At 39.0% G+C, this 23490-nt stretch overlaps 1 protein-coding gene across 40 annotated transcripts in view; it reads right to left on the bottom strand.

Moving 5' to 3' along the window:
- Window positions 1-23490, bottom strand: part of RIMS1 (regulating synaptic membrane exocytosis 1) — a 507401-nt gene that overhangs the window by 155719 nt on the left and 328192 nt on the right. For 30 of the 40 annotated variants that reach the window (XM_073336400.1, XM_073336430.1, XM_073336415.1 and 27 more), the window contains 3 exons: window positions 21905-22030; window positions 15017-15079; window positions 7305-7394 (listed from right to left, as the gene is read on the bottom strand). The exons of 1 other annotated variant lie outside the window; for it this stretch is intronic. In XM_073336400.1, coding sequence (XP_073192501.1) covers window positions 7305-7394; window positions 15017-15079; window positions 21905-22030 — 279 coding nt within the window. Of the gene's footprint in view, window positions 1-7304; window positions 7395-8304; window positions 8383-15016; window positions 15080-21904; window positions 22031-23490 lie in introns of all 40 variants that reach the window. 9 more of the 40 variants (XM_073336413.1, XM_073336425.1, XM_073336440.1 and 6 more) reach the window with 4 other exon arrangements.

Genomic DNA, 23490 nt, shown 5'->3' with positions numbered 1-23490 from the left:
ATAAACAGCTGTTATATTGTTATGTAATTAGTTCAAATACAAATAGTCACAGTCAAACATGAACTCTAAAAAACATGCAGTGTAAACACACTTACTTTCCTAATGTTAGAGGGTGTTTTGTTTTATTAATGGATTTATAAAAATATGAAAATATTGTGATCCTGGAGCAGAATAGGGCCGATGAGGTCAAGAACAAATGATAGCTCCAATTTTTTTAATAACTATTCATGGGAATTTCATCAAATATCTATATCCTAGGATTTCATAAGGTCATGAAGACCAGATAAAGGCACCAGAGTTTACCATCTCAAAAATCCCTATCAAGTCATGATTACAGAGCAGCCAATATTATTACTTTTTCTATATGACCATAGAAAAGCCCAGTTGTAAGATATACATACGGAGTGTTCTACTTAATTCAATCACTTTGATTTGTTCCTCAATTTTATTTGCTCAGACCTGCATTAAAGAATCACTTAAGGCCAAAACCTACAAACATAACTAATGGAACTATGACTGGTATTAAGTCTTTGCAGGATTGGGCTCCTATAGCGTAAATAAAAACTGCCATCAGGTGTTACTGCATAACTATCATTGGCCATAACATTACCTATTAATAATCAATAAAATATTACTAATTGACCTATATGAAGATTGTGATTGTACTACACCGAGAAGACACTACTGTGTTTTGGGTGATGAGTCTCTGATTCAAGAAAGTACACTTGTGCTCTAAATATGTGCTTATGTGATTTCCTAAACTGAGGCCACAGATACCACTGTGTCTGGCAACAGAGAAATCTATAGATAGAAATAAGATGGCCTACTAAAAACCAAACCAAAACCAGAATTCAGAGTGACAGAGTGAAAAAAACCAGGGCCAGTAGGCAGATCAACAATGACAAAAGCAGCCAAAAACAAAGGGCTTGTCTACACAGTGAGATAATGTGGCCTATGGGAGTGGGATTTCTAAAGCACCCTAATGTGCTTTACATTAATTGGTCCATGTAGACTTTGCTGGTATGCACTAAAGGTTCCCGAGCACAATGTTAAAGTGCACTAGGGAATCTTTAGTGCACACCAGCAGGGTCTATATGGACCAATTAATGCATACTTTAGAATCACAGAAGTGTAGAACTGAAAGAGACCTCAGTAGGTCATCTAATCCAGTCCCCTGCACTCAAGGCAGGACTAAGTAATAACTAGACCATTCCTGATATGTTAGGGCACTTTGGATATCACTCCCCTATAGATATCATTACACCACCGTGCACACGAGCCCTAAGAGTTGGTGACATTGGATTATTTTTATCTATGTTTCAGGGTGTTACTGTCTGCTATATAAATTCCTGTATGTCTTGCAGGTCTCATAGAAATTTCAATCACTCAGGTATTTTAATCAAAATGAATACTAATAGACAGTCAAAATAAGTGAAATGCAGTGAGTATGTGTGCACATGTATTAACAAATAAGTGCTGAAGTCTTCAGGCATATTCTATAGCACACTGTGTCACAGAGAGCTGTGGAAAGCATTTTGGCTCTACAGCCAGGCTATTAATATGTGGCAAAAATTTTACCTAGGTCTAAACTACAAAAAGTTTGCCAGTATAGCTATATTAGCAAACCCTCTTAGTGTAGACACAGCTTATACGGGCCAAAAAGTGCTTTTGCCAGAAACGTTTGTATCGGTTTCCTGAGCAAAAGCTCCTTTATGTAATTATGGTATAAATGCAGCTATGGTAGGACTTTTATCGGTACAGAAATGTTTAAAAAAATCATCACACCTCTAAGTGACAGCACTATACCGGCAGAAGTTTCTAGTATAGACGAGGCCTAAGGCACAGAATCCATATTTTTCAGCTAGGAATAGGGTGACCAGATGTCCTGATTTTATAGGGACAGTCCTGATTTTTGGGTCTTTTTCTCATATAGGTTCCTTTTGTCCCGATATTTCACACTTGCTGTCTGGTCACCCTAGCTAGGCATGTTCTGCCTTCAGTTACCTACAGTGGAGGAGAAAATGCTGAAGAAACCCTCAGCATTATTATTACTATAATTATTTATTTATAGATATTTATCTATGATATATTATGTAGTCAAAGTACATTCACCAGCCCAGAGTTTTTAAAGAGGGAGCTAACTTAGCCTTCGGCCATGGCTAGGTAATCTGCTCTATTCACATCTGCAGTTAGGCTCAATGGTTTAGTTTCATCCACTGGTACCCAAACTCATTCCTTTCACTTCCCTACTCCTACAATTCACTGGCACTGTGTTTTAAACAGTCTTCCTTATTGTTTCCCAGTAGGACCCTTCCCAAATAATTTAAAATTGTGTAGTTCTTGTCTGTCAACTATGAGAAAGTTTGCCCGTATACCACTCAAATTGTATAAATGAAGTTGCCTGTGGCACTCAGTGAACTGCAATGTATATTTCAACATTTTCTGCCACCACTAACACAGCACAGCAATTTATTTAAGCAGCCTTAGGAACAGGGAAGCTTTCTGGGCATGTCTTGTGAAGTCCTGATTGCCATTTGTACGGACCCATTGCCATATAAAGTAACAGAGGAAGGCATGCAGTGATGCCTTTAATAGGAACACTGGGCAGAAAGCCAGTGCCAGCATTCCACCTGACAGTGTTCAAATGGAGTTATGTTAAGATTAAATTACACAGATGCAGCATCCTGATGCTCATAGAGCAACCACGGTACAATATATGAAGAGCTTAACTCCAGCTATATGAAACCTTGCAAATTTATGTTGAAAAAAGTTTTCAAAAACAGGAATAAAAACTCTCCTAATGATTGTACAGTAAGGCTAAGCCACTGAATGTTGTAGTCTATATTCTATTGTTAAGGAACTAAAAATGTCTGATGTAGCATTTCAGGTGACAAGTACAATACTGCACAGAGTTTAAAGATCAATACTATTTCCAATAAAACATTAATGTGCAAACAAAGTGCTTTATTGTCAGTACACTAAACACAGCCCATATCACCTTGTTCAAAATGCAAGTGCAGGCACTTTAAACTTCATATTTCACACTTCATTTACTTTATATTTTCTGAGACAAAAGGGAGCCCGAACACAATTTATAATTCCTGTGAAGGAAATTTGGAATACCACCGTAGGAATTCTTTATTTACACTTCTCCATAAAAGGAGAATGTACTTCAGAAACAGTGACATGATGGTCACAAACCAACCATGGTTCAATATGTGGAGTAACTGGTATCTGCTGAATAAAATCTTACAAATAAATTCTAGAAAAAGTCCACCAAAGCAAATAAGAAAAGAATTCAACATATGGCTCTGAATGAAGTATAATATAGCTAACAGATTGCTAACCCTCTTGGATGAAGAGAAGACAGCTACATTAAATAATGAGGTCTGAAATCCCTGGAAAATCTTTTCCCCCCAGAACCGAAAGCATTGCGTTATTCTAAATTCATCTTTTGCATCTTGCTCTCAAAATTGGACAGGCATTGGAAAAACAAATACCATCTGGGTCTGATTAAAAGAGCTGCATCTCATCAGTATGTCAATGGAGTCACAACCCAAGTCATCTTATTATTTACCACAAAAGCATCATATACTATTTGAACTCTGTGCTATCCCACACAAGAGATCCCATGGGACAGAAACAAATACCCACAACCATCCTATGGGACTTCTAATAAAGCTAGAAACAGAACGACTCCAGAGTGATATCATATACCCTAGCTAGGGACCACAGGCTATTTAACTAAACCTTATGTTCAATGGTATTACAGATTGCTGAGAGACCTCAAAGGATCAACATGGACACTGTTCACTAAGAGGAGATCATCAACCAGTGTTGTAATTTCTACTTCATACGAGGCTGAAGACCTGATGGGCAAAAATCACAGAAGATTAGGGTTGAAAGAGACCTCAAGCGGTCATCTATTCCAACTCCCTGCTCAAAGCAGGACCAGCCCCAAATAAATCATCCCAGCCAGGGCTTTGTCAAGCCGGGCCTCGAAAACTTCTAAGGATAGAGATTCCACCACCTCTCTAGGTAACGCATTCCAGTGCTTCACCACCCTCTGAGTGAAATAGTTTTTCCTAATATCCAACCTAGACCTCCAGTACTGCAACTTGAGACCATTGCTTCTTGTTCTGTCATCTGCCACCACTGAGAACAGCCTATCTTCATCCTCTTTGGAACCACTCTTCAGGTTGTTGAAGGCTGCTATCAAATCCCCCCTCACTCTTCTCTTCTGCAGAATAAATAAGCCAAGTTCCCTCAGCCTCTCCTCATAAGCCATGTGCCCCAGCCCCCTAATCATTTTCATTGCCCTCCACTGGACTCTCTCCAATTTCCTACATCTTTTCTGTAGTGGGGGGCCCCAAACTGAACGCAATACTCTAGATGTGGCCTCAACAGTACCGAATAGAGGGGAATAATCACTTCCCTCAATCCGCTGGCAATGCTCCTTCTAATGAAGCCCAATATGCTGTTAGCCTTCTTAGCATCAAAGGGCACACTGTTGACTTATATCCAGCTTCTCATCCACTGTAATCCCCAGGTCGTTTTCTGTGGAACTGCCACTTAGCCAGCCAGTCCCCAGCCTGTAGCAGTGCATGGGATTCTTCTGTCCTAAGTGTAGGACTCTGCACTTGTCTTTGTCGAACCATATCAGATTTCTTTTGGCCTACTCCTCCAATTTATCTATCACTCTGGACCCTATCCTCCAGCATATCTACCTCTCCCCACAGCTTAGTGTCATCCATGAACTTGCTGAGGGTGCAATCTATCCATATCATCCAGATCATTAATGAAGATGTTGAACAAAACTGGCCTCAGGCCGACCCCTGGGGCACTCCGCTTGATACCGGCCACCAACTAGACATAGAGCCATTGATCACTAACCACTGAGCCCGAAGATCTAGCCAGCTTTCTATCCACCTTATAGTCCATTCATCCGATCCATACTTTTTTAACTTGCTGGAAAGAATACTGTGGGAGATCATATCAAAAGCTTTGCTAAAGTCAAGATATATCACGTCCGCTGCTTTCCCCATATCCACAGAGCCAGTTATCTCATCATAGAAGGTAATCAGGTTGGTCAGGCATGACTTGCCCTTGATGAATCCATGTTGACTGTTCCTGATCACCTTCCTCTCCTCCAATTGCTTCAAAACGGACCTGCTTGAGGACCTGCCCCATGATTTTTCCAGGGACTGAGGTGAGGCTGATTGGCCTGTAGTTCCCCAGATTCTCCTTCTTCCTTTTTAAAAGATGGGCACTATATTTGCCTTTTTCCAATCATCCAGGACCTCCCCTGATCATCAGGAGTTTTCAAAGATAATGGCCAATAGCTCTGCCATCACAACAACCAGCATCCTCAGATCCTTTAGATCTGGACCCATGGACTTGTGCATGTCCAGCTTTTCTAAATAGTCCTTAACCTGTTCTTTCACCCCTGAAGGCTGCTCAACTCCTCCCCATACTGTGCTGCCCAGTGCAGCAGTCTGGGAGCTGACCTTGTCTGTGAAGACAGAGGTAAAAAAAAAGCATTGAGTACTTCAGCTTTTTCCACATCATCTGTCATTAGGTTGTCTCCCCCATTCAGTAAGGGTCCCACACTTTCCCTGACCCTCTTCTTGTTGCTAACGTACCTATATAAACCCTTCTTGTTATCCTTCACATCCCTTGCTAGCTGCAACTTCAATTGTGCTTTGGCCTTCCTGATTGCACCCCTGCATCCTCGAGCAATATTTTTATACTCCTCCCTAGTCATCTATCCAAGTTTCCACTTCTTGTAAGCTTCCTTTTTGTGTTTAAGCTCACCCAAGATTTCTCTGTGAAGCCAAGCTGGTCACCTGCTATATTTGCTATTCTTTCTGCACATCGGGATGGTTTGTTCCTGTGCCCTCAATAAGACTTCTTTAAAATACAGCCAGCTCTCCTGGACTCCTTTCCCCCTCATATTTGCCTCCCAGGGGACTCTGCCCATCATGGAAACATGAGGCTTCTACATAGCTTCACAGTTGGGTTTAGATTTCAGAGAAGACTTTTTCCCTATAACTAGATGTTTTAACGGTGACCAGCTATTGTTCCCAGAATTTTCAAAATGATGTACAGTGTTTTAGTGGCATGATTTTCCTTGAAATTAATACAGCAAACCACATGCCCTGCTTTGAAAATGTAACTATTTTTTGGAATATTTTTGTTGTTGCTAAAACCATACAAAAAGTTTACATTAATATCCTAGGCCTTAGTTATAGATTGCTTGTTACTCTGCTCATCACTTTACAACAACAAAAATGCTCAGTGGTTTACTAATTTCAATAACCAATTTTTCTGGACTGATTGATGAGCAAATTCACATTATTACCCTACATATCAATTGAGTATTTACACCATGGGCTAAATCCTACTCCCACTGAAGCCAATGTGAGTTTTACTGTTGACGTCAGTGGGGTCAGGATTTCACGCTATAGAAAACAAGAATTCTTAGACAAGAATACTGCAAACATTCAAAAATTCTCTGTTAAGACATACTCACATCTAATTACAAAATCTGTCCATAGTATTTGGTTTCCCTGTGGCTTTGAACTACACTAGCTTTAAAGGTGAAAGTTCAGAAAGCAGTCATTAAATGTTTCTATTCAACATAACAAATGCAACTATATTTCATTTAAATTGCTGAAAATGTATTCTTGAAGCTTATGTAAACTAAGTACAGTGTTATATAGTGCAAAGATCATTACATTGTTTTGATTTATACTTTAAACAAACAACAATAGATATGGCAGATTAGATTAAGAAAATAATGTAGTTGGTTGGTTGGTTTGTGGAAATTAATGTACACGCTGTTATACAAATTACAATTTTGGTTTGAAAAATAAGAGTTTGATTTCACGATTTGCATCCTAATTCATATAATTTGTAAATTTTATGACACCATCTCATTTGCAATTTGCAGAATGGGCAAGAAATAAAAGTAATACATCTTAGCAGATGATAATGAAGATTAACAATCAAGTGGTGCTCCTTCACCTCACTTAACACTGCAGTGTTATTATCAGCATACTGAGGACTTTTGTAAACAATGACATCAGCTTGAACTAAAAATAGGGAAAGAAGAAGCCAGAAGCAATTATAAACTGCAACACACAATTTGCATGGCATATATGAGTATAGGGGCAAAAATGTCTACAAATACCAAAGCAGATATGAATGTACAGACATGTAGAAGACTCATATGGAGAAACAAACAAAACTGACAAAGTTCACCAGCACAGATGACAAGAAATTCATAAGTCTTTACTTTATACCTTTCTCGTTCTGGTGAATGCAAACTAGTATCTGGTCTCAAGCAGTTGGTACTAGCACTCCTAGCCCTGTCAAGGGAGGGCTGTAGTTCACTAGTGCCAGTGCATTGCATCCAATGGTAGAAGAGAAAGAAAAAGAAAACAAAGAAAGGAACACAATGTTAGATATTAAATAATAAAATAATGTTCTCTTTACATAAAAATGTGGTATCACAATGATTTAATTAATAAAGATGTAAAAGAGCTGACTAGATGACAATGCAAATATTTGTTTAAAAATAAACCAAATGAAAGATTATGTTTGAACTTGTTTGCATAAAAAATCTTAAGTATCTAAGACCATAAAATGAGACTACGCAATACATACTTATGAGAAAGTGGAACAGGAAATACTAAAACAATACATCTAAATATTTATTACTAGTAACAACTGCTATACCAACACAGAAGGACAGGATACAGTATATCTCAAGTAAAAATAGTTTAGAGTGAAGCTAATTTACTTTAGAAAACCATATTACATACTAAACAGGAAGGGGCACTTCTACTCAGTTCTTACCTAACCAAGAGTTCGTCTGTAAATCTTGGTATTTGTGCATTAAGACAATCACGAAGGAGTGAAATATCCTGTCTAATCACTGATTTGGTTTTAGCACATGCAGGCAGAGTTGAGCTTTATAAATTAAAATTATTTAAAATAAAAATAAAATTTAATTTCACATGTAATCAAAACCATACACATAAAGAAAGAAAAATGAGACATAAAGAAAAGAAAACTGTAATACTATTTAACTCCAGTACTGACATTTCAGTAGAGTTTAATGATAGAAGAATTCTAGACAATACAGAGGTTGCAAGTGTTTGTCACTTATGTAAGAGTTAATTTTAGATAGTTGAATGTTTATAAGTACATGTTTTTATCTGTTAAAGTTTTCTAGAAAGTACCACTATATTATTATAATGTGTATGTTTGTTTAAATAATTTAAGTGAATACTTACTTACCTGTAAATATTCCAGTGAGTACCATTCTCTAGTAAAGGCATCTTGGGTGGTAATGTTTTATAGTGCCTAACAGAATTTCTTGAATGTGGAAGAACAGAAGAAAACAAAAACAAAAACAAAGCATGCCAGAAACGAAAGTATAGGTAACGGTAGAACAATGTTAACTAGAATGAAGACTATGTAATGTGCATAATACTATAGCAAGTTTGAACTGGTATATGCATAGATTTCTCAATGTGTCCTTTTCTTCGTTCAACCAACATGTAATTTCAGGACCAGATCTCCTATGCATGCAAACTCAGTGAAGCTACTCACATAAGTAAATTTAGAGTAACATCGTAGGTCTGAATTTTCCTCTGGAACTAAAATACCTTGGAATCTTTTCAATTTTTGATTAAAATGTATTAGCTGCTGTAAAACATGAAGTTGCTATTTTTATGCTAGCTATTTTTATATGTCAATACTACTTTATTTTAATCTACATTGTGTGATTTAATGATCCCTTCTAGTTATCTATACGATAAATTAATTGCCTACTAAAACACACTGCTATATACAATATCACAAACTAAACCACAGTTGTATTAGTATTTCAAAAATGTCATGTGTTAAAGTCCTTTAGAGGTGGTATACTAGGGGCCAGGTTCACAATGGGACTTTAGGCATTGCAATGCTGAGTACTATGGGGCTTAACTTTTAGACGAGAAAGTCACTTGTTTTCACAACACCTGAGTTAGGCACTTAGGTTCCCTATATGGGGAGAGATAGGCTGCTAAGCATAGGATTCACAGAAGGCAGCAAACTAGGCAAGGGTCATCTAAACTAATCAATTAGAATGCGATGAGAGGGTGTGTCCTGAGCCCTGCCTCTCGTCGGGTACCTAAGCTGTTTCTTGCAAGAAATGCCACCAGTGGTGGTGATGCCAGTGCTTACCTTTTAGCCCAGTGGTTAGAACACTCTGCTGGGATGTAGGAGACCCAGGTTCAATACCCCCATGTTTGATCAGGAGAAAGGATTTAAACAAGGGTCCTCCCATCACTCAGAAGGTTGCCCAAACCACTGGGCTTAGGGATATTCTGATGTGTGGCTCCTTCAATCTCCCCTTTTGACGCTGTCCCACTTGGATAAATAATTAGAGAGCTATTGAAGCAGCGGGGCTGGATCCTAAGTCTTCCACCTCCAAAGTGAAAGCCCTAAACTCCAGTCATAGAGTTGTTCTCACATACACTCTCTTTCTCTGGCACAATGACTATTTAAGTACTTAATCAAAAGTGAAACAGCTTCAAGAGGAAAGAGGGAGCCACATATAAGAATATCCCATAGCTCAGTGGCTAAGTCAACATCACCTCATGTTCAAATTCTTTCTTCAAATCAAGCAGAAGGGGGAATTAAACCCAGGTCTCCCACTTCCCAGGTGATCATTCTAACTACTGGGCTAAAAGTTATGAAATAGATACCAGCCCCTCCCCCCCAGGAATTTGAAAGGGCCCTGATCTAGTTAGCAAGCTCAGAGTTTGCCTACCAGATCGAGCTTCACAGGTGAGACAGGCAGGAGAACATCTATCTTCCCGTTGGGGCTTAAGGCATCTGGATGTCTAGAATGATGCAACAGTGCACATTCTCAGAAGCAGAAACATAGGTTCCTAGGCACCTTTCACAACAAAAATGTAGGTGCCAATGAGTTTAGGCACCTACAAGATTAGGTGGCAACTGAAGGGGGTTTATGAATGCCAGTGGCACCTAAATGTCCTTTTGTGAATATGTACATAGATTACATTAAGTTAAACAGCATTAATAATGGTAAGCTAATTTTAAAAATATTGGAATTGGTTTATCCATCACCAAGGTACAGTACCTCTGTGGTGTTAGTGTATATCTACATAGAGCTAGCATGCTAAAAACAGAAGTGTAGCCACAGTGCCAGGAGGGGCTAGCCAACCCAAGTGCAGGTAGATCCTCCCACTGCTCACATCACTGAGGCTACACTTCTGTTCTGATTGAGCTAGCATACATACGTCTCCTCAAGCTACGAATTACACCTCCAGTTTGAAGCATAGACATACCTTTGGATGACAACTGTTTAACATAATAAACCAAGGCCACAGTACATAACATTTTAGAACTAGGAGTGTGGACTACCCTGGCCAAGTGAAACTCCAGGAGAAATGTAAAGGAAGAATGTGACTACCCAAATTGGAATCTGTTCCACATAGTGCAGTTAACTGGAATTAAAACAAACTTTTATGGAGTGTCCACACATTCCACCAAGGGAGGGCTTTGGTGGGACTGGCAGAAGGATACGCACCCTGGAGGTTCTTGCCATCTCCAGGTTGTTCCTCTTAATAGCATTCCTTGACTCCACATGGGATTTAGAGCTGGGTGCATCTGTATCCCTGTATCTGAACACCTCCATATGTGAGGGATTCTGAATCCTGATTTTAAAGCTTGGACCATCTCTAATTAATGTCACATACACACTACACTCTAAACTAACATTATCAATAATAATAAATACAACGCAATACAATAAGATGTCTAGAAGATAAGAATTTATTACTATAGCACTATGCCCATAGCATGCCTAACCTTTACAGTTACACCAATGTAAATGAGTCTGCAGAAACAATGCCAACAACATAGATGCCAAATAACTTGTTGAGTGGGCATATGAGACAACGGCATCCAAGCTATTAGTCTTTTTTGGACTCTGAATTTAATGGGAGTTGGATCAGGACCCATAAGCCTTGTAACTCATTTTAGCAACCAATCTATGGTAGTCATTATTATACTTCTATTGCTGTGTGGTGGGCTAGCTTCTATGCATAACAATGTGTCATCATTGTATTGATAACAGTACTTCAGAGTGACCACCTGGCACATTGTGGAGCATCTACTGTCGAGTTAACCCAACGTCCCAAGTACATGCAGCAATATGAAGCAATAAACAAGCTGTTCAATGGATACTGTCATATTTCATAGCTCCATTATATTACTGCAGAATATAGAACTATTATATAAATATACATATCAAATACATTATTAAGAGTACTATACTGTTAGTACAGTAACCAATTTTTTTTAAAGGTGTATTTGGTACTGAACTTGAAATTGAGGAAATAACAGTAACTAGAGCAAGGCATAACATAGGCAAGTGCTGCGTGAACTTACATGAATACACCTCCATTCTGACCTGTATCCCACTTATGGGCAATTTGTCAGAAGACTGTTGATCATGCTAAATTGTGTTGAGGCTTTGTGCTATAATTAAAACTCCACTAAGGGCCAGATAAAATTCACCATATTGTGTTTCATATAAGAATTAAGTGAGAATTTTTAATATTTGCAACTCAGCCATTTTAAAGTAATTGATGACCTGAAAGGGGAAAGGAACAAATACAGACTCAGAAAGAGACAAGGAGATGCAGAAGTGGGAGCTGAAAAAAGAAAGGCCAGAAGAGGGAAGTGAAGGAACAGGAGCTGCGTGGTCCCATGAAGCTGACATAAAGGGGAAGGGGGCCAGGAACAACAGAGAAGCAGGGACTGAAATGGTTTATTAAATGTTGAAACCCAGAAACACTGAAGCACGAACTTCCTCAGTCACAGAAAGTTAGCCTAAAAGAAAAGGAGTACTTGTGGCACCTTAGAGACTAACCAATTTATTTGAGCATAAGCTTTCGGGAGCTACAGCTCACTTCATCGGATGCCTGTAGTTCTTTTCTAATGATAATACTTTAAATTTGCAATGAACTTTAATGGAACCATTGCACTGATGCTGAAGTTCTTAAAAACTATATAATACTTTCTAAGTATTATACAGTGTAACAGAACCTAACCATAAGTTCGTCTTTCCACTATCATTGATGAGACCTGGAAAATTAAAATTATCTTGGACAAATTTGTGATTGTTTAGGGAACAATCATGCAGACCAGTGGTGCATTGGACTGCATGGTTTTACAGGGTCTTTTCCAATCCTAATTTTTAAGGTTAAGTAAAATTTAGAGAGTACCGACCTAAACTTTTACTAATGATCAGTTTGTGAGTAGAAAACTACATACATGTTTTCCTTAGTTCTCATAACTGTAACACCTGCAAAAGAGCTGATTTATAAATGTCACCAGAAGAGGAGAAATAGAAATAGATATACAAAGATTGCAAGAAAGTGCTGCCAATTTATCCTAACAAAAATAAAATAAAATTGAAAATGCTTGTGTTCTTAAAATTAGATCAGAAAAAGATTTTTCTTTGCTTACTAATAACCAATTTGTTTAGTCAAATTTTAGATCTGAATTAAAGTGATCACTGTCTAATTGGATGTACCAAAAGCATGGGAATAAACTGTGACTACACTTTTTCTTCAATTTTTACACTTAAGCCAATGCTTTTTCCAGATTTGTATTTAACTTCTGTGTTATATGACAAGAGGTAGGCTGGTGAGATTGAGTTTTGTTTTTCTTTCACAAAAATTGATCAGGTAAGTTTTGCTTTTGCAAACCCAAGAATGGTTCATATCAGGATTCCATATTATCCAAAGCTCCAAAATTTAGGAAAGGGTGTCAGGGTGAAGATGGGTCCAAGCTGTATCTGAACCCAACCTTTAGCAATATGTGGGAACAAGGGTTGAAATGAAATGGGAAACTTTAGGTCTAGGGCTCCCATGGGGTGGTTTAATCCTGGTTCCTTCTTATACCAACCACCAAAGCTCACCGTGGGTTTGGGTGTCAGATAAAGTAAAAAGTTCAGTTTTGGCCCATCTCTGCTAGAGATTCTCCCCAGGTTCTCAGTTGTTGTAAATCAGTGTCCTCCATTAAATCTGGTCCTTAGATCTTTCTGTCTATACAGTGCATAATGTACTATAGGATTCAAGCTGAATACATAGAAAGACCCAGTTTTTTAATATGGCAGCAGATATTTCTTATCCAAGAGAAATTGGAAATCAAGCACCTGATTCACCAGGGTGTTACTCACATTTTACGTCAATGTAATTCCATTGAGATTACAATAATGAATTGGTGTAAATCTGGTGTAACACAATGGCTGCATCAATCAATGTGATGCACCATTGTGTTACACCGGAGTATGAGTAGACAACGAGTACATAAAACATAACCAACTCTCAGCAGGTACAATGACATATTGCCAAAGTATCTAACCTTTCGATTTATGGACTTATTTGTTTAGATTTTTGAACTTATTTGTTTTCACTGTCTGCTAAATAACATGAAGTCATTCCTTATTACAAAGATTCAGAGTAAATGGCTTCCAGTTTAAAATGTGAGGTGAAGTTTCAGGGATTTCTAACTGCTAACAGGTAGCCTGTGTACTCTCATCACCAGTATGCTCTAGTTAGGCTCTAAAGAGTAGTGTTTCCTGATTTAAAAAATTGTAATTAAACAAAATCTTCCAAATGGGAATCCAGGGAGATATCAAAACTAAAGATGGGTCTTCTTTGAGGTATGAAATATTACCCCGTGTTGCAAAAGCATTAAAAATTAGTTCAAACCTTACAAGCCCTGATCCTACAAACATTTACTTATATGTTTAACTTAAACACATAAGCAGTCCCATTACTTCACTGAAGGTCCATCTCCCTACAGAATAACTTAAATTTGGGGCTCAGCTGCATCTGTGCTGGGTCCTTTCTTTTTGAGTTCTTGAGCGCTGTAGGACCTACTGGAGACTGGAGTCAATGTAGAATATTGCAGTCTCTGGGATTTGGAGTCCTCACGGGATATAGCGCACTTATCAATTCAAAGGGGGGAAATGCCCTGGCAGGGCCCAGCACAGACAAAACCAAAACTAAAATTCTAAATGGAAGGTGGGAAACAATGGATACATCTACTCTGCAAAAACCAACCAACCAACCAACCAACCACACAAACCACATGAGCAAGTTTCAGAGCCCGGATCTACAGCCTTGGATCTACAGACTTGAGCTTGCAGGGCTCATGCTACATTACAAAAATAGCAGTATCGACATTCCCACTCGGGCTGGAGCTCAGGCCCTGAGACCCACCCACTTGCCAGGTTTCGGAGCCTAAGCCGAAACATCTATGGTGCTAGCTGTAGTGCCGAAGAGCGAGCCATGTGAGCCCGAGTCTGTAGACCTGGGCACTCGGGCGTGCTGCCACGGGTATTTTTTTTGCAGTGTAGACGTGCCCAAGTGAGAGCTGTCAGGTGAAGCACAGTGACATGCAACCTTTGTTTATCTAGTCATGTGCTCTTCTGAGGAATTTTCTTCAAGTTTGTTGTCAAAACACAAAAAGTGTTTATTAATTTTACATAACAACAAAGGAAACAAATCAAAGAACCATAAAAAATTCAAAAAACGCAAAAGAAACTTTATAAAACCACAGTAAAACTGCCATGCATTTGAAAATCACACCTTTTCTGACTAGACAGGTAATCCTATCACAAAAGTATATGCTGCAGAAATATTTGTATTATTTAATTTCAAATGTGACTGTTGACACTTATTTTACCACTAGGCTTTCAACTGCTCTAATCATAACTATCAAAGTAAACAAACATATGTAAAAATCTTGATCAGTTCTTTTTTTTAAAAAAATAACTAAATGGCAATTCAGTTACATGTTAAGAAAATGGTGTCCATTACTTACTGTAATATTAATAAAGCTAAAGGAAATGATTGGGCTAGTGAAGTACACAGAAACTAACTATAAGAAATCACGGTTATCGAATTCCTGTATTTACCTGGTGGTATGTAGGCACTCTGCACTTCTTCCTCGTTTTGCTCTGGGCAGCATAAGAAGCTCACTGCACAGACAGGATGGGTGGTGAGTGAAACAGATATAAATATGAAGTATTAGATGACATGAGTTATGCAAATGATATGCAAATGAAAACATAAAAAAAGAAACCAGAAAGCTGGCACTGAGATAGCTGTCTTGATAGTGTTCAAACCAAAACAGATTACAATGCTGCTCTAAAATGTAAGCAATAAAGTACCTATGGCAACTATATATTCAGATAATACTTTTAAGTGGACATCTAATTTTGTCTTTTTCTTTTTTTAAATTTTGAAGTTACTTCAGAGTTTTTAATATTAAATATTGACAGGATTCTTTATCAAATTACACTGCTATGTAATCTTCTAGTTCTTAAAGTACGTATTTATTAAAACTTGGCAGCATGATAATAAAAATGGAACTGTAGAACCTCCATTTTTGAACTCAGACAAGAGTGTGTGAGCACAGAAGGGTGGTGGGGAGTTATAAACTTAGTTTTATGCTCTAGCGAATACAGTGTAAGGAGCATCAACTCATCATTTTGGTGAAATGAAAAATATTTGTCCACCAAAATATTAAGTTTATTCAAAGGTAGATTCTGATCTAAAGCTTTTTAATTACGATATTTTGTTATATATTCCCTTACAGAAACAGAAAATGTGTTAATCAGCTATCAGAATCTCCTTTCTAATCATTTCTATTTTACAGTCCACTTACTCCATTATTTCAACCAGCAGTATATTACAAGAGCCAAGTGCTACAGCCAACAATATAGCTACTGTAAATTAATCATTTCCATCTTTAATAAACATGATTGTGATAACAGCATGTCCCTTTGGTGATTTCTGTGGGTATCTGCACTTCAGTGCAAATCACAGAGAGAAAGTCCCAGAATCTCCTTATTGTTATTGACACCAAAGTGAGGCTAAAGTTCATGAAGATGCATCATTTAAAAAGAATCAAAGAATCATATGAAGTACTATGGTAACAGAGAGAGAAAAGATATAAAAATTATGCAAAGTGGAAAAATGCTCAATTACTTTTATACTTCATAAAACTATAAATTTCACTATGGAAACTGGTATAAGCAATATTTATGTAATATAATAAACCAGGGCAATCAAAATCATGACTTAAATCTCACATGTGGATTGCAAGTTTGCATCTGGAACTACAGGCCTGATTTTGATGCAACAAAATATGTTAAAGGTGAACTGAATTGTTTTTCTTAAAAGGAAAGAACAATAAAACTATTTAATATCTCATATCATTAGCAGAATTTATGTGTAGACTTCCAAATTACAAATAAATACAATATAATTTAAAACAAAGTAATTGAAAATAAAATTCCTCTTTTATTTCTTGTACACACAAAGGGTTCTGTGTTTCCCTTGAAAGATTTGAGGACATTACAAAAGCCAAAGCACTGTATGATTCAGGTCCATGCACGGCTTAGTTATCAGAGGGTATGTCTACACTGCGACTAGATGCCTGTGCCAGCTGACTCGGGTTCACAGGGCTCGGTCAAAGAGGGCTGTTTAATTGCAGTGTGACATTCGGGCTCAGGATGCAGCCCAAACTCTGGAACCCTTCCACCTCGCAGGGTCCTAGAGCCTGGGCTCCAGCCCAAACCTGAAGGTCTACACTGTAGTTAAAAAGCCCCTTAGCATGAGCCCCACAAGCCAGAGTTAGGGGTGGCATGGGCCCTGCAGGTTTTTAACTGCAATGTAGACAGACCCAGAGACAACATAAACTGTTATAGGAGAAACAATGAGGTGTCCTTGTGGCACCTTAGAGACTAACAAATTTATTTGGGCATAAGCTTTTGTGGGCTATAACCCACTTCATCAGATGCATGGACTGAAAAATACAGTAGGCAGGGATAAATATACAGCACGTGAAAAGAGGAGAGTTGCCTTACCAAGTGGGGGGTCAGTGCTAACGAGGCCAATTCGATCAGGGTGGATGTGGCCCATTCCCAACAGTTGACAAGAAGGTGTGAATATCAACAGAGGGAAAATTGTAGAGGAAAATTACTTTTTGTAGTGACCCAGCCACTCCCAGTCTTTATTCAGGCCTAATTTGATGGTGTCAAGTTAGACTTAAAACAACGCTTCCTCAGTTCTTGTTCCCTAGTGCCCCTACTCTACTTGCACTACATTGATGACATCTTCATCATCTGGACCCATGGGAAGGAGGCCCTTCAGGAATTCCACCAGGATTTCAACAATTTCCACCCTACCATCAACCTCAGTCTGGACCAGTCCACTCAAGAGATCTACTTCCTGGACACAACAGAGCAAATAAGTGATGTCACATAAACACCACCCTATCCCAGAAACCTACTGATTGCTATACTTACCTACATGCCTCCAGCTTTCATCTAGACCACATCACATGATTCATTGTCTACAGCCAAGTCCTAAGATACAACCACATTTGCTCCACAAACACCTACAGGGTCTCTATCAAGCGTTCTTAAAACTACAGTACCTACTTAGGGAAGTGAAGAAACAGATTGATAGAGCCAGGAGGGTACCCAGAAGTCACCTACTACAGGACAGGCCCAACAAAGAAAGTAACAGAATGCCACTAGCCATCACCAGCATCCCCCAACTAAAACCTCTCCAGCGCATCAAGGATCTACAACCTATCCTAGAGGATGATCCCTCACTCTAACAGACCTTGGGAGACAGGCCAGTCCTCACTTACAGACAGCCGTCAACCTGAAGCAAATACTCGCCAGCAACTACACACCACACAGCAGAAACAGTAACCCTAGAACCAATCCCTACAACAAACCCCAATGCCAATTCTGTCCACATATCTATTCAAGGGACACCATCATAGGACGTAACTACATCAGCCACACCATCAGGACCTCATTCACCTGCACATCTACCAATGTGATATATGTCATCATGTACCAGCAATGCCCCTCCGCTATGTACATTGGCCAAACTCGACAGTCTCTACGCAAAAGAATAAATGGACACAAATCAGACATCAAGAATTGTAACATTCAAAAACCAGTAAGAGAGCACTTCAATCTCCCTGGACACTGCATAACAGACTTAAAAGTGGCTATTCTTCAACAACAAAAAAACTTCAAAAACAGACTTCGACAAGAAACTGCAGAACTGGAATTAATTTGCAAACATGACACCATCAAATTAGTCCTGAATAAAGAGTGGGAGTGGCTGGGTCACTACAAAAAGTAACTATTTTTTATAAATATTATATTGCCTTATAAGGCAACTCCTATCTTTTCATGTGCTGTATATTTATACCTGCCTACTGTATTTTTCACTCCATGCATCTGATGAAGTGGGTTATGAAAGCTTATGCCCAAATAAATATATTACTCTCTAAGGTGCTACAAGGACTCCTTGTTGTTTTTGCTGATACAGGTTAAAACGGCTACCCCTCTGAACCCTGTTATAGGAGAAGCACTAATGAAATCCAGAGGCAGAAAGGGAAGTGAATTTGGTTCATAGGTCAAATCTTAAGGTTCTTGCTCATTATTTACTCTATCTTCATTCAATCAAAGTTTGCCTATCAAGGACCTCAAGATTTGGCCCATTGAAAATAGTGATATAAAACACCCATGCATGGGATATAAAATAGCAAATAAATAAGGAATACAATTCTAATTATTTCCTCAAATTGAAAAAAAATCATACTGGTAAGGTATTGATATTCTCATAATTAATTATGCTTTTGACACATTTACAGAAAAAATGTATTCCTCTAGAAAAGCATTTTTGAAGGAGATACTAGATTGTGTATATGACCATGGAGATTTCCACATTTTATTTATAAACAAATGGATGGAATAGAACACTGAGAGACCTATTTCACTGAGAATCAGATAATGATACCTGAATTCACAGCAGTCAGAATTATGATACCAGACTAGATAGCTTTCCCCAGTAATTTTTTTATTAAAAAAAAATAGCAGCAAAGGCAATCTCAGTTCTGTTGGAAATATATCACAACTTGTTGCTGAACAGTCCTCTAGCTGGAATTTTATATGAGGCCATGATTCACTTTCCTAAATCTAAGGATTCTCTGTTATTGCTCCTGCATAATAATTTAAAAATAATAGTTGAAATTCCTGAACAAAGATTCTGAAGGTTATTACCAGGAATTATTCAGAATATCACATATTGATTTGGGTGCTACCACAATACAAATAAATAACTAGTAACAACTTGTATGGGTATAATCAGATGCAGTTAATAATTGTAGATTATTTCAGGCATGGGGATAGCAGGAAGTTCTATGGATCTATCCATACCTTTCCAGTGGATGCTATATTAGACAGATAGCAGCAGGTATGGATTTTGATGAGAACTTCTGTAAATGAGTGAACTTATTGCAAGAGCATATCAAGTAAAGGGTCTTTAAATTCTTAATCTTCTTCCTTGGTAGTAACTGCAACAGGCTCCCCCTTAAGATTCCTGTATTACTCATTGATAAGTTTGTGGACCCGCCACTAGAGATAAATAAACAAGAGTTGTATAGTGCTTTCCGAAATGACTGCAGTGCACCTTAAGCGGGGGTGGGGGCAGGTGTTGTCCAGCTTGCCAGGGAAAGAGGAATAGTGCTTTATGGGTTGGGGTAGGGGTGGGAGAGGGGCTCAGAAACTGCTGCAAAAAGAGGAATGGGTCAGCATGGTGATGCTGACTCATCCTCAGGTACCAGAAGGGCTGGGGAGTTGAAAAGGGGCAAGCCTGGCAACAGCAGCCCCTTTCCCCCAGACCAAGCGAAGCAGCATCCACCTTCCCTCTCCTTGAAGTGGCAAAATACCAGGTGTGGTTAGGACCTGCTGTAGGCATCGCACTAGCCACTCCTTTCCAGGGGGGCTGGGAAGGAATTTTTCCCTCACCACCAGACTGGCCTAGGTGGAGTGGAGAGTTTTTTCACCTTCCCCACAGTGGGTTCAGGGAGGACTTTGTTACAGTGAGTAGGAAAGGGAGTTAGGCTATGATGTCGCAACGTGTTATGTACATGTGGAGTTGATGCCCAGGGAGGTACTCCACAGGGAAGGGATACAGTGACCAGATAAATGGCTTTGTAAAGGACTTAAAAAGGAGGTGTTGGTTAAAAGAAAGGAATGGGGGCTGGGAGGGAGAGCCAACTCCATCTTCCTTATAGCATACCTTATCCTCCATTGGCGCGGGGGAATGATAAGGTCCCAGCAAGGGTTGGCTGGAGCACCTGGATGGAAAACGAAGGGGGGCTGGTGGAAGCCCCTGGACAGCTATTGAATGAACATGGAGTTACCTACACTGTATAGGTTTATCTGCCAGGTGGTCTCAGACATCTAATAATGAAGTTGTGGCCTGATTAAAACCATATCAAGTGTCTCCCGTCCTCCTTTCAGGATAGCTGGACAACAGAAGTTTTTTACAGGTGGGAGTGAAACGAGACTGATGCAGCTGATGTCTCTGGGAGAAGAAACTCCTGGCAGAGGTACAGGGGCCCCTCAGGATAGCAACACCTACTTATTCCATTTATCCATCAAAAGCTGGCTTCTCAAAGCAAGAAGAAGAGAATGGAAAACTCTCTTATACCAGTCAGAGTCCCACCCTAGCAGCACCCTCACCCTTGTCTCTGCTCTGATGGCTTCCGCTTCAGAGAGAATCAGAGCAGAATCCTAAAGCCCTTCCATCCAAGCAGGAAGGGAGGAGATGTAAATATGATCCAAGAACACAGTCAGGAATTTTGTTTTTGACTGTGGGATATTTTGCATACACTTATTGTCTAAATTTGCACCTAGGAATAGGAGTCACCCTTCAATGTCCCCTGCCCCCTTTCAACCTCTACTTACAAAGAATACTAAGGAAAATGGTCAATAAACATATTTTTGAAAAATATGTTTATTGAGTATATAACTACTTTTACTATAAAGAATAAAATGAAACGTACATATAAGGTGGAAAACACTGCAGTGTTAGTGTCTTAACTGTAAAACTGATTTTTTTATGATTAAAAAGCATTTCAATTCACCTCTAAGAAGAAAATCAGTGGTACAATCCAACTTATACAATTCTGTACATATTTCTTGCCTAATTTTATTGTATGCCATGGTAAAACAAGTCTCAAGAAATTAAAACTATCAACAACACTTATTAACGCCTAGATGTAAGTTATCTCATTTAAAATTTGAAAAGGCAAGATCATATACAAAACTGAATTAGGGATCGCTGCAGAGGCCATTGGCTATTAAATTACTATGTTGCTTCAAAACGGGACAAAAGTTCCAGAAACATTTTCAGTTTTATTCCCTTCTCCCGTTTCTCCACCCTACTACGGATGGCATTGTTTATAGTAGGCTTGAGGAATCATTTTAAAGTAGTAACACCAGGACTGATTTTGTCACCCTTATTCACACTGATAGGACTATTGACAAAGTAAGGGTAGCAGAATATAGGCACTATGATTTAGCTGTATAACATTTTCCCACAAAATAATTAAGTGACCTACAAATATGAACAACCAGAGTCACCATTACGTTTTCAAGTACTGCACCAAAATTTGTTCCTATGATTTCTTTGCATAAACAAGGCAAAATTCCTGGTTTATTCTTCCTTCCTCTTTTCATATTCTATGCTACACAAATAATTTTCAGTATGAATATAGAACCTATTCCTTATCTGTTGCCTAATACTGATAAAAGCACCTTTTCTCTCCTAGTGCCGTAATCATGATTGTTCTTGTCAGTTATGGCCATTCCTTTCCCCTTTCCCATTAACCCAAATGTGCATTCAAACAAGTACATTCAAACACTAGCCAAAAAGACAAAGACACTTCTATACATGTTCATAAGTTTAAGCTGAAAACATACCTTTCATGATCTGACAAATACTGACTATCCATGTCTCTGGACCTGCGATCAACTGGACTTCGGGAGGCATCATGGTGTCTAGTTGGAGAACGTGATCTTCTCATTTGATGAATTTCATCTAAACTCCTAGAAGTGTTTATATAATACATATATGTATGATGGTTTTCTTCTCCCCATAGTTAACACAGTTTAACAGGTTACATGGTTACAAGTTGCCTGCTGGAAAGTTTCTCCTTAATGTATGACTTTTCAAAAATATTAGCTCTTTGGGGGAAAAAAACCCCTCATTTTGCATGGGTAACAGTAATTTTTACCCTTTTTAGAATTAAATTATTTGTGAACACAGAACTCAGCAACGTTAATGGGGAACATGTTCCTGTATTTGGAGAATAGTTTGAGAGAACAGCTAGCAAGAATTCATGTTGAAGTTTATGGTTTTATAGTTTCATACCTAGGTTTCCAAACGCAGAGTCCTGGCCTGTGGACCCTGGTCAGTGGAAAGTCCTTGCAGCAGAAAGAAGTGTCTGTGGCTGACCTTCAGCAAGGGTTAGGGTGGGACCACAGGTAGTCTGCACTATCCCTAAAGCGTGTGGCACTGCATAGGAAGGGGGTGTGACTGTGTACATCTTCCAGAAGTTTCTGACCTGCTACGGAGTCTGACCTAAAAGTTCTTTTCCTGTGGTGAAATTCCTGATGGAGAGCAGCAGTGGGAATACCACTGATCACTTGAAGGGCTGACCCCCCTCTGCGCCCGCAAATTAGGGGTAGTAACTACCCACTGAGTAAGTAGCCTTACCACTGAGTAAGTAGCCTCTTACAGGAGGGACCAAGCTGCAAACCTCTGTGCCAGTGGTGGTGAATCAAGCCATATGTTTTTACTGAGTTTCAGTGTTTGGCTGACAGACTGAAAGTTCCTGACTGTTTTTCCAAGAAGAGCTCAAAAATTTGTTTTCTAAAAGGGAAGTGAAGGGTTGTCTGGCCTTTCAGCTAAGTGTGAGGAGCAAAAAGAGGGGTTGGCCTCATAGCCTGAACAGATTTCTTAAATGCAACTCAGTCTTCCACTGTAAGACCAGGAAAGCCTGGTGCCACTCTGGATTAAGTCATTCTGGGACCAGCATGTGATTGGCACTGAAAAAAGTCTCTTGTACTCATCTATGGTCCAAGCAACGTTATCTGCAACACAAGCTTTGTCTACACTAGAACACATAGTATCTTTGTTACAGTAGCTGCCAGCATCAATACTACTATTATGTTTATACAATCATGTGAGCAGGGCTCTATCATTTTTTACCACAATGTCAAAATGCATGAGCCCAGTTTACACTAGTGGCTAGTACTAAGTATAACTGCAGTATTGCTAGCTGTTGCTCTACTGAAGGTACCAAGATTTCTAGTGAAGACACCTCCAGAGGACAGAGGAGGGAAAACTGAGAATGAGTGGATGAGGCTATGGGTTTCAAGAGAGGTTCAGAGAAGCTCCTTCTCCTCTCCCTTTCTCCATACAGAGGAATGAAGGAGGTTTGTCAAGTTTTGAGTCTACCAACCCTGGCAATGTCTACATCTGAAAATGTAAAGCACACAACACA

This window comes from Lepidochelys kempii, chromosome 3 (assembly GCF_965140265.1).
Source record: "Lepidochelys kempii isolate rLepKem1 chromosome 3, rLepKem1.hap2, whole genome shotgun sequence".
Classification (NCBI taxonomy): domain Eukaryota; kingdom Metazoa; phylum Chordata; order Testudines; family Cheloniidae; genus Lepidochelys; species Lepidochelys kempii.
This window is presented reverse-complemented; position numbering and strand designations above follow the sequence as displayed.